The sequence below is a fragment of the Artibeus jamaicensis genome, unplaced genomic scaffold (assembly GCF_021234435.1).
Source record: "Artibeus jamaicensis isolate MK-2021 breed Jamaican fruit bat unplaced genomic scaffold, CSHL_Jam_final scaffold_847, whole genome shotgun sequence".
Classification (NCBI taxonomy): domain Eukaryota; kingdom Metazoa; phylum Chordata; class Mammalia; order Chiroptera; family Phyllostomidae; genus Artibeus; species Artibeus jamaicensis.
Window position 1 is genome coordinate 18,068,831 of NW_026522057.1, and position 11,352 is coordinate 18,080,182.

An 11,352-nucleotide genomic window follows, 5' to 3' on the forward strand; every position below is an offset into this window, starting at 1 on the left:
GGCTAACCCAATGGTTGAGGAATCGTTTGGGGGGGGGTGCAACCATTTTCTCCACTTGCCCTAACAGCTGAAAGGACTGATCTGTAGCGAGAGGCGCAGAGACCAGCTGTCTCAGAGGGAACATGGCCGCCCATGTCTGGGCATCCATGTCTGGACCCCATGTCCACTGAGATTGGGCTGTCCCACCTGCTCCTGGGTCCTGTAGGACACCTTTGGTCCACCCTCCTTTCCTCCTGAGTTAGTTCAAGATGATTTCTGTCCCTTGCAATTGAAAGGGCCCTGTCATGTTGAGAGCTGGGAGTCAGGGTCAAGGTGAGTGTACGAAGGTCAAGCATCACAGGCCTGATGGGACACTCTTCCCTTCATTCTCCTGCCTAACTACTAGCTCAGCCAGAAGGTCTGAGTTTCAACCCCATTTCACTGAGTATTAGAAGGGGGAAAAGGGGGGAAAGAGGCGTCTGGGCAGTGAAAGAAAGGCCAGGTCCTGAGATCTGAGGTGGGTCGCCTCTGGGTTTCCTGCTTATTTTTGGTCCCAGTTCCTGTAATGGGACTTCAGTCATCTCCCCAGATAGTTGTAAAGGCGAACCCTCCCCACTGGCTGGGAAAGCGCCATAATAAGGTAAAGGGTTTAGACACAGTGTCTATGTAGAGCAAGGCATGTTTGATTCTATGGGCATGGCTGAACCTGCAGCCAGAGCCCTGGGTTTCTGCAGACCCGGAAGCTTGTGGGAAGGTACCGATGGGCACTGTGAAGTGTCCTGCCTGGGGTGGGGGCTTTGGTGGAGGAAAGGCTGCAGGGTCAGGGTTTTGGGGTTAGGAGTCGTGAGTGTAGGTCCTGCAGGAGAGCCAGCCGCTTGAAGCAGCACTAGAGACAGACTGACTTTCTGTGGTGGCCAGCTTTGCTTGGGTCCTTGCGGTGAAATGGGATGCCCTGTGTGGGCTCAACACCAGCAGTCAGGTTTGTTCCTGGGGTGAAATGTAGCACCGTATAGGCAGATTCAACCACAGAGGCTCAGAACTGTGAACTCCTGGGATCCAATGGGATCAGGGGAGGGGCCGGGAGACTGTGAACAGGGGGCTGTAGAAGGGTGGCAAGGAGATGGTAGGTATGTCTATAGGTTTAGCAAGAGCTTTGAGAAAAACAGAAGCAGACTCCAGTCCCTACTGTGCACCTGTCAGCTGTGTGGCTCTGGGCAGATCACTTGCCCTCTCTGAGCCTCAGATTCTTATCTGTAAAATAGAGATAATACTATGTATCTGCAAGGACTTGTGGTGGGAACTGAATGGGCTAATGTTCATAAAGCCCTAGGTGCACAGTAACTCAATTGTGATGTGGCTACTGTTATTATAACTATCAGTACTAGATGCAAAGACCAGGAAGAGTTTGTATTAAAACTCAGAGGAGGTGTGGCTTGAATGACCTTTCAGGGATGGTTAGGCGGGCAGAGTGGAAGGTGGGTAGTGTGAGTGAGGCCACCGAGGCAGGAGCCCTGGGGTTTGCCTGCAAGACAGAAAGGGCTCGGTTGGTCTGGACTGGATACTTTCTTTGACCAAAAGAGAGGAAGGCCAACCCACAGAGAGCCTTGAAGGCCGGGCTCATGGGCTGGGACCGTATCCAGCTGGCAGTGGAGTGGCATTTGTTCTCATTGGATGGCGGGGCGTGTGCCAGCCTGGGAAGATATCAGGAAGGGACCACAAGGGGAGACTCAAAAGGGGAAGGGTCTTGGCTCCAGGTCAGTTAAGACGGTGGAGGGGGGCTCCTTGATCTCTTGGGTGGGGATATGTGACATTATAAACAGAAAACCCCTTTCATCGCTGGCCTAGACATACTGTTTTGAAAGAGTTCTCAGGTCATCGGTAGGCAGGCCTGCCCTTGAGCCCCAGCCCTGCTGTGGGGTTGAGGACAACCTCTTCTTCCCTCCAATCCTCAGTTTTCTCCTCTGTAAACTGGGCACAGTGCAACATGTCTCCCAGGATGACTGTGGGGATTAATGAGAGAATGAGGAAAGAGTCTAGCTCAGTGCTTAGAACATAGTAGGCACTCAACAGATGGTCTTCCCTCTGACCTCCTATTGCGTGGCTGTCATGGAGCTGGACACAGAGTCTGGCCCTCCAGACATCTTCAGTTAGATAGAGCTCCTGTTGTCAGAGGTCATTCATTCATTCACTCACTCATCATTCAGTCCTTCGACTAGCCTTCAAGCTTAATTTCTGAGCACCTATCATGTGCCAGGTGCTGGGACACAGAGTTGAATTAGACCACTGCCCCTTGGTTGGGAAGAGTTTATTTACTCCTTCATTCAGCACACCCATGGAGACTGGCTGTGAGCTTTGGCCGGGCAGAGGTGGTGTTGGGGGTAGAGTGAGCTTTGTTGGTGGGCGAGGGGCGGGGAGGGGGATGACTCAGCCCCACAGTCACACCTCTGGGTTCGGGAAGAGCAGGAACCCAGAGAAGATGGTGTTGGCACCTTCCATGCCCAGCAGGGAGTTCTTTTCGGTGGCCTGCAAGAAGACGTTCTCCCCCTCCTCCAGCTTGAGGACGATGCCGCCCGTGGTGACCTGGAAGGTGCTCTGGACGTAGTCACAGAAAGTGACCACCTTCTGCGCGCGGTCACGACCCCGCATGAGGTTCACGCACAGGTTCCCTCGTGAGCTGGCGTGGAAGGTGAAGTAGTAGAGGCCGGGCACCCTGCAGACGAACTTGCCGCTGCGGGTTTCGTAGTTGTTGTTCACATTGGTGATCACGTGGTCGAAGCGGATGGTCTGGTCCTTCCGCAGAGGGGTGTTGATGGTCCGTGTGAGAGAGAAGGCGATTTTCTGCGTGGCCCTGTAGTCTCCCGATTCGCCCTTGGGGCCACGGCCTCCGGGGGGCCCTGGGGAGCCTTTGGGGCCCATGGGGCCCTTGGGGCCGACTTTTCCTGGCTTCCCTGGAACCCCTGGGTCCCCCTTCTCTCCAAACTCACCATGGTCACCAGCTAGCCCTGGCATCCCTGGAAAAGCAGAGACAAGAGATCACTAAGAACCAAAACAAGGCGCCCTGTGCTAAAAGACAGGGAGCTGGCTGAGTAACCTTGGGCAGGTCCTGCTCCTCTCTGGGCCTTAGCCTCTCATTTGTGAAAAAGAGGGTCCTGGTCCAAGGGCCTCCGGGTCCCCTTCCAGCCCAGCTTTCCAAGTCTGTGATGTGCTTGGCTACAATGGGGGCTCACACCCATAGGGTGGGAGCAGGGTCTCCCTGAGGAAGGTGCTGGGCCAGCCCTCCTCACCAGTTCATATGGCACCCTTGTTCAGCCTTCAGCCAGCACAGGTGCTGTCCCGCACAGTCCCCTCCCCCCATGGCTGATGTCCCTAACCAATTGTGCAGCCTTTCTTGCTGAACCTGGAAGGGGGGCCTAGAATCTTCCCACTCCACCACTCCAAGCAGCAGCTACCCCTCCATTTGGTACAACACAAGATAAAACCTCTTCCCCACAGAGTGGCAGAGGTTAGTGGTGGAGAACGTGGGTTCAGGGGACAGACAGAAGTGAGTATTGCATCATGTCTGCTGCTCTTAGTTGTGCTTCCTTGACTGAATTACATTTGCCACGGCTCAGCCACCTCGTCTGTAAAATGGGGATAAGGTTTTGTGGGCTTGGTGAGGACTGAATGAGCCCATCCGGGGAGAGGCTGGTTGGCTCTGAGTCAATGGATGCAGGAACTAGATGTCACGGGGGCCTCTGGATGGCAGGAAGTCACCATGGAACCCTGTGGCAAGCCCACAAAAGCATTGTCTGAATTTTATAGGGAAGGGAACAGCAATTCAGAGAGGTGAAGCCACTTACCCTGGAGGCAACCCAGGGCTGTATGATTGTGGTGGTGCCCTCTCTCTACTGGGATTTGGTGGTCAGAGATCCACGGTCTCATCTCAGCCTCAACCTTTATTGGGCTCCTTGGGGGCAAGTCAGTGGCCTTTCTGGACATCAGTTTTCCCATCTGTAAAATGGGAATCCAAATTCCCTCCTGGCAACGTTACTGCGAGGGCTCAACCAGCTGATGGATGGATGAGGTGTTTTTACAACCTCTAAAGTGGGCAGTTGTGACTGGGGAAGGGGCAGGGCCTCAGTCAGTGACACCAACGTGTCCTCAAAGTACACGACACCTTTCTCTCCCTTTGTCCCTGGCGTCCCAGGTGTGCCATCAGCTCCTGGTGTCCCTGGAATGCCCGGGATGCCAGGGATGGCCGGGTGCCCGGTGCAGCTCTGGGCCTGGGAGACATCCGGTGGCCCCAGGAGCAGTAGCAGCAGCAGCAGGAGGCCACCCCTCAGGGTTTTCATCACCGTGTTGTCCTGGCTGCTTCCTGCAGGGGGACAAGAAGAAGGTGTGGTAGGTTAGCGCTGGGGCGACTCTTCATTTCTTTTTAAATTCATCCACCCATTCACTCTTGGTTTGTTTGCTCGTTCATTTGTTTGGTCGTGGGTGTGCTGAGTGTGCCCTGTCCCCCAGACCCGGCTCTGCGTGCTGGGGATACAGTGGTGAACATGCAGGTACGGCCCTGCTGCTGTGGGGCCGACAGCCCGGGGGAAGACAGCTGATAAGCAGGTTAGTGTGCAAGAGAACAGAACCGGTGAGAGACGGTAATGAGTCCAGAGGGAGCAGGGAGGGGGGTGGGGTGGGGGGGCGGGTCTAGATGGGGGAGGCAACTTTGAGAAGTGTAGGTTCAGAAAGGTTCCCGGTGGGGGATGGGGGGCGGCATTCAGGGAAAGGACAGTGCGGGCAGATGGGAAAGTGGTCAGGGCCTGGTGGCGGTGGTCTGCAGGTTTTGGATTTTAGCCTAAGTGTTCTCATTCGTTAGAGCCTCTGAACTCAGGGTGCCCACACTGCTTGCGCAGTGAGCTACTTTACATCCTCAATGCAGACCCGCAGGGAGGAAGCTCTTATTGCTATACCGAAGGGGACACTGACTGAAGCTCGGGGTGGCCAAGTCACTTGCTTGGGGTCACCCAGGAAGGACTGCAGCCAGGACTCAAACCCAAGCCTGTCTATCGCTAAAGCCAGGGTCCCTGCCAGTGGACCAGCCCACGTCTTACGGCAGGATATTCTCGGTGCCTCCAAAGGCTGTGGGCCCTGGCGAGAGGGTGGTGCTGGCCCCTCCTCAATCCCAGAGAACTTGGAGAGGCCCAGGGCCGGCCGTCTTGAGCTGGTCGGCACCGCCGGTGCCCTACGGCATCAGTCCTCAGGTTGGACGTGACCTTAAACCCCATCTAGTCCAGCCCTTCGCTTACTGTTTTAAATCGAGCTGACATTCGCTACCACAAATTTGATCATTTTAAAGTGAACATTTAGGTGTCGTTTAGCACACTCATAATGTTGTGCAACCCCCACCTCTAGTTCCAAAACATTTTCACCCCCCCCATAAAACTGTACTCAGTAAGCGCTTATTCCCTAATCCCACATCCCCCTCAGCCCCTGACAACTAGCAATCTGCTCTGTGACTCTGTGGGTTTACCTCGGCTGGACGTTTAACAAAACAAATCACACAGTATGTGACCTTTCGCATCTGGCTTATCTCACTCAGCATGACGTTCTCCAGGTCCGTCCGTGCTGCGGTGAGTATCAGCCCTCTATGTACTTTATGGGTGAATAACAGTCCATTGTATGGCCATATTACAGTCCGTCTATCCCTTCATTGCTGATGAGCATTCGGGAAGTTTCTGCCTTTTGGCTATCGTGAATAGTGCTGCTATGAACAGCCAGGTACCAGAATTGTTTGAATACCTGTTTTTAGTTCTACCTAGGAATGGAATTTCTAGAATTACTGCCTGGGGTCTTATGGCAATTCCGTGTTTAACTTTTTGAGGAAACATCAGCCTATTATTTAGTCTCCTCAATAATATCTCAGCCAAGGGCTCCTCCATCCATAACTTGCACCACCTCAGTAACGAGCAGCTCATTCCTTAACCAAGACAGCTCATTCCTTCTTTGCCCAGATCCGAGTTCTCCCCATCCATCAAGCCTTAGGTCACAGTTTTCTCCTCCGGAAAGCCTTTTCTTGTTACCCCTCAGTCCACAGAGGATGAGCTGTTTTCTGCTCTTAAAACGGGAGCTCGGACTGGTCCCTGCCACCTCCCAGGACAACTGTGGGGACCTTGGTGGGACCGTGGCTGGGGAAGGGCCACAGGGTGGTTCCAAGCTCTGGCTCAGACTGGCCGCTGCCCCTGCTGTCCGACCCTCACCGCCCTCTGGGGAAGTAGGTTGTGTTTATTTTCCCATGTTGCAGGTGGGGAAACTGAGGCTCAAACATTAGAAAGCAACCTGCCCACAGTTATCCGGGAGTTTGTTATGGTCAAACTCCTCCCACCCCTGCCTCATGCCGGCTGGGCCAACCCAGAATTTGGCACCTAGAGGCCTCCCTGGGACCAGAAAAACCTGCCAGGTTTTGACTCACATGCTCACCCTCTCAGTCTGGTTCCAGTCAATTCATTGCCCAAAGCCCCAAGTTATGCCAGGCTCTGGTCTGGGAGGCTGCACCAGGGGCTGTGACTGGGACCAAGAGAGACCGGCTTAGGCTCTGCCCTGCTCCGGAGAGAGGGCGATTCCAGGGACCCTGCTCATTTTTGAATGAACATCAGTTCCCACTGTTGCTGGAGGTCTCACAAAATGACAGTTTGACAACGTTCATAATCCATGTGTCGGGTACTTAGCAGGGACCAGGCTCTGTGCCTGACGTGCCATTATCTCATTGGACTTGGTCCTTACAACAGCCTCTGGACAAAGGCCTCCCTGAGCTCTCATTGTACAGATGAGGAAACCGGGCACAGAGACAGCGAGAACTCGGTCAAGGTCACACAGCCCTGAGGAGCTGGGATTCACACCCACACTCACAGGGTGTTAGGAGGCTGCCCCACTTGGTGGTTGAGAACACGGGCCTTGGAGCCAGACCACCCGACAGGAGGCACTAACGCTCGGGCTGCCCTGTGAGCCGAGCTGGGCCCGGGGCCCGTGCCCCGTGATGGAAGCTCTCGCCGTCACTGTCACTGTTGCTGTCAGGCAGCAAATGCACACAGTGGTGAGGGGCCTGGGGTGTCATCAGGAAATCAGCTGCCAGGGTCCCCAGCAGGCCTCTGCCACTTCTCAGCTAAGGGCCTCAGACAGCTCACTGCTCCTCTCTGGCCACAGCTTCTCCCCCCAAAATGGGGCTAACACCAACCTCTACCTCGTGGGGCTGGTGGGAGGACAGATGAGCTAGGGCTTATGACAAGGTCTGGCGTGCTGGGATGTCCGTTACTTTTAAAGCTGTCCCCATCACCTAAGAATCCCCGGGTCATGGACAGGATGGAGGGGGGTGATCGGAAAAGGGAAAGAGGGTCAGTCTCTTTGAGAGGTTGGGCTCGGGGAGAGGGGGCATCTCAGGCAGAGGCGGCCCAGGGGTGCAGAGTGTCCATCAGTGAGGCGGGTGGAGGGAGAGCAGGGTCCTGACCTTTGATGAAACCCAGGCTTCTCAGGGAAGTGGGAGGTGGTGGTCGGCGGTTGTGGGGGGATCTGGGCTCTGGCTCATTTCAGGGGCTGCTGAGTCCCATCTGGTCGGACCCCCACTGCCTCCCCCAGTCATCACCACCACCAGCCTTGCCCCTTCCTCGTGTCTTTCCCTGCATCACTGACCCTTCCACCCCCTTCCAGCTCCAACCATTTCTTTATCCCTGACTTGGAGCCAACTTGACCTTGAACCTTCCCTCTCTTCTGCTGCTACCTCCCTGTGTGACCTCAAGTGAGAGCCCAAACCACTCTGAGCCTCTTTGGAAAAGTTAATTTCTACCTGATAGGGCTGCCAGAAGATTAAGTGAAATGGGGCCTAAAAAATAAAAATAAAAATAAAAATAAAGGTCCCTGGGGTGCTGTAAATCAAATTATTTCTTTGAAAGAGTCATCCTAAGCTTTCTCAGCAGAATGCAAGGAAGTAGGAGGACACAGGTATTGAAGAAATGCTGGGCTGGGTGGAGGGCGACCTGGGGTCTCACATCCCTCTGCCTCTGACATCTTGATCCAGGTGGTTTGCTAAACACTGGGTGACCTTGACCTCGCTTGGGGCACATAAGACCCCTGAAAGGTTGTTATCCCCAGAGAGGGTCTCAGCCAAGAGGTTCTATGCCTTGCCCCAGAACAGCACTTCAGAGGCAGAAGCAGGACTCAGCCCGAGTCTTCGTGACCACACAGCCCTTACGCTGGCGGCTCCCATTTTAGGCTGCCTCCCCATCACCTGGGCCCTGGGTAGCTGCAGATCCCCAAGTTCACCTCCAGGCAGTGTGATCCCCGAGGCCCAGACCCAGTCAGGAATCCCCACTGTGGGAATCGCCACCCTCTGCCGGCCAATGCCCCCAGGTGGCGGCCCCGTCCTCACCTGGGAACCGGGCGTCCTGTGGTGCCTTTTGGCGGTGCAGCAGTGGGACCAGGAGCCGGGAGCCTGATACTCTCTGTCCAAAGCAGAAGTTCCATCCCCCTGACACGGACGGGCCTTCCCCTGACAGCCCCCTCCCATGGGCCCAGCGGGCCGTCCCCCCACCCCATCACCCCACTCTTACCCGGTCCTGCTGCCTGCAGGCAGTTTCAGGTCCTGTTTCTGCAGTGCGGAGGGACTTACTGGAAATCGGGTGGACCGATGGTGACTTTGGTTTCGCCAGCTCAGCAGCTGTGGGGAACAGGCTGTCCTGGTAGAATGTCCACAGCTGGTGGCCCCAGAGCCTCTGACCTCACGAGCTCCTAAGGGAAGCAGGTGTTCCTCAGTGAAGTGGGAACGTGGTCAGCCTGGTGCCTGGGCGCTGGGGTTGGGGTCAGAAGCCTTGATTCGTAACCTGGCTCTGCCACTTACCAGCCAAACGTTCTCAGCCAGAGGGGTCCAAGGGAGACCCATTTCTTCTGTCACATGATGGGACCATAATTACACCTGCTTAGGGACCTCTCGGGGCACAGAGGGGCTCAGATGGGGCAGCGGAGGAGGAGGGAGGGCGCGGGGCAGCGCGCCGCACCTGGTCCTTGTTAGCAGCGCCCCACGCCCCAGGCTTCCTCTTTCAGAGCTTGTCTCCTCTGCTTTCTTCCCATTCTGCACCCTTGCTCTTTCCCTGTTCCCAGGAAATAATCTAATAATGAAGAATGAATTTTAAATGTGGCCATTATTTATTTATACAAGCAGGGCTTGAAGCTGATGACAATAATAAGCACAGTCAGGGGCCTCTTGCTTGTTGGTCTTGGAATCACATCAAGTTAGAGCTAGAGAGGGGCTCGGAGGCCACCCAGCCCATCCCCCTCGGCTTAGATATGGGGAAACTGAGGCCCCGATGTGCCCTGCACGGGGAGACGGAGCCACAGGCAGATCAGCCCTAGACCCTGCCTCTTCTACAGGGGGAGACTGGGGTGAACCACCCAGTGACAAATGTCACAAAACAGGACTGAATGCTGGAGCCCAGACCTTGTGCCAGTGGCCGATGCAGGACGGAGCCGGCACCTGACACCAGATACCAGCCTCTTTCTGTGGCTGTGTCTCAGGTGAGGTGACGCCCTATCGGCGTGGTTGCCTGGCAGGTGCGGGTCAGCAGGGCCGTCCTGACGTCCGTGCCTAGAGACAGGAGATCGTTGGCCTGCGGATGCTGCCTGATGGGGCCTGTGAACTAACTGCAGTGGGTGGTAGGGAAAGAAAAGAGCAGCTTGATAAATCCAAAGAGGCGGAGGCCTGGGTGGGGATGGGACAGTGGTGGGTGCTGGGCAGTGAGAGGGCCGTGAGTCGGCTGCAGGTCCTGGAGTCTGTCTGAGGGTTCCTGAGGCCACTGGGCCTGGCCTCTAACTCTTTGGTGGCTAATGGCAATGGGAAAATATGAGCTTGAACCTGGAGTAGAAGCAGCCAGGAGGAGGTAAAGGCATGACTCTGGAAGGACCTCTTCCAAGTTTGAATCCCAGCCCTGCCTTTTTCTGGTTACATGGCCTCAGGTACATTTATTGACTTCCTGGGGTTGGTTTGTGGGGGTGCAGTGAGGTAACCCGCCCATCTGGGGCCCAACTGAGTGCCCAGCCCTTGGTGTGCACAATGCAAACCTGGGAAAAGTACGGTTTGTATGAATAGACAGTTCTTGGAGCCTGGGAACGTAGGAGCCACGCCTGGATTTGGAGGAGGATTATACTAGGGGCCAGGAGTGAGGGGGTCTCTGAGATTGGGCCCTGAGTGAAACCAGCTGGCCTCTGTGCCCATAGAACTGCTGACTCCCATTCTTTTGTGAAAAGGCATCTAAACCCCCTCAACGTCCCGGTGCACGAGAGATCCTTACAGCCTGGCGTGTCTCGTCCTGGCCCCTGTCCCTCCCCACGCCCTCCTCTCCTGTCCCCGTAAAAGTCCTCCCCCCCGTTCCTCTCAGCCCAGCAGAGAAGCTGGCGTTTTCAAAGGCCTGTCTCTCTCCTGACAAAGAGACACCAACAGGGAAACACTTATGGGAAATAAAAATGGCCCAACACTGTTGTTTCCCAGAGTACGGATCTCTGATCTGACGCCGCGGCGCGCATCAATGGCATATTGATTTTTTAAACAGAAGCAAACTGAGAAGAAAGATGTATCACCGTGGGCATCGCTGGGCGGACTGCGGACGGGCTGTGGGCGGGGAGCTGTGAACGGAGTGGCCCCGTGGCCCCGGCTGCGTCCCTGCCGGAGGCACCCAGGCTCTGTGACCCGGGCTGGGCTCCTCGGCTTCGGCCTCTGCTCTCACTCTGTGTGTGTGTCCTTATCTGTCCCTCCTTCCCGGCCCATGCACTTTTCATGTCCCTACTGTGTGCAGGCACGTGTCAAAGTGGCCCTGCCCTAGGGAGCCCTCAGGGCCTAGTCATGAATACTAAATAACGCAGCAGGTTGGTGAACATCATGCCTGGTCCATAGTAAGCGCTCAGTAATCCTGGCCGTTATGATGTTTTCATTCACTTACTCATTTACCCACTTACTCTGCTCATCACTCACCCTAGTTCACTGGTTCATGCAGCACAAGTTCATTGCACATCCGACTCTGTCCAGCTGGGCTTACCTGGGCCTGAACCCCTCCTGTGACAGGTGCTCCTGAAATTCGACATGAGTCTGGGAACTCAAACACACTCCCGTTCACCTGTGAGCACAGGTACCTTTAATGACAGCGGCGCCTCTCACCGGTGACAGCAGACGGCCCCTTGGGGACCTCCCGAGTCTCCGACCGCACTTGAGCATCTCTCCCCCAATGGCCCGATGGTGCCTTCACGGGGCCCTTGCGAGATGCCCCGTGTGAGTCCGGACCCCACAGACAGACGCGGCAGGTGCATCTCAGAGGTGAAGAGACCTGTTTCTTCCAGGGGGCAGAGAGGACTCAGAGCCACGCG

The 11,352-nt window shown here is 55.6% G+C and overlaps 1 protein-coding gene across 2 annotated transcripts; it reads right to left on the reverse strand.

Moving 5' to 3' along the window:
- Positions 1–2,269: 2,269 nt before the first annotated feature.
- C1QB (complement C1q B chain) lies at positions 2,270–8,638 on the reverse strand. Of its 2 annotated transcripts, none has more exons than XM_053660677.1 (3): positions 8,553–8,638; positions 4,136–4,333; positions 2,270–2,990 (listed from the first exon to the last, which is right to left on the reverse strand). In XM_053660677.1, the coding sequence occupies exons 2-3, from the start codon at positions 4,308–4,310 to the stop codon at positions 2,416–2,418; spliced, it is 750 nt and encodes a 249-aa protein (XP_053516652.1). In that variant the 5' UTR covers positions 4,311–4,333; positions 8,553–8,638; the 3' UTR covers positions 2,270–2,415. The 2 variants fall into 2 exon arrangements, with proteins under 2 accessions (XP_053516652.1, XP_053516651.1); XM_053660676.1 differs by lacking the exon at positions 8,553–8,638 and adding an exon at positions 8,372–8,444.
- Between the last annotated feature and the right edge of the window lie 2,714 nt (positions 8,639–11,352).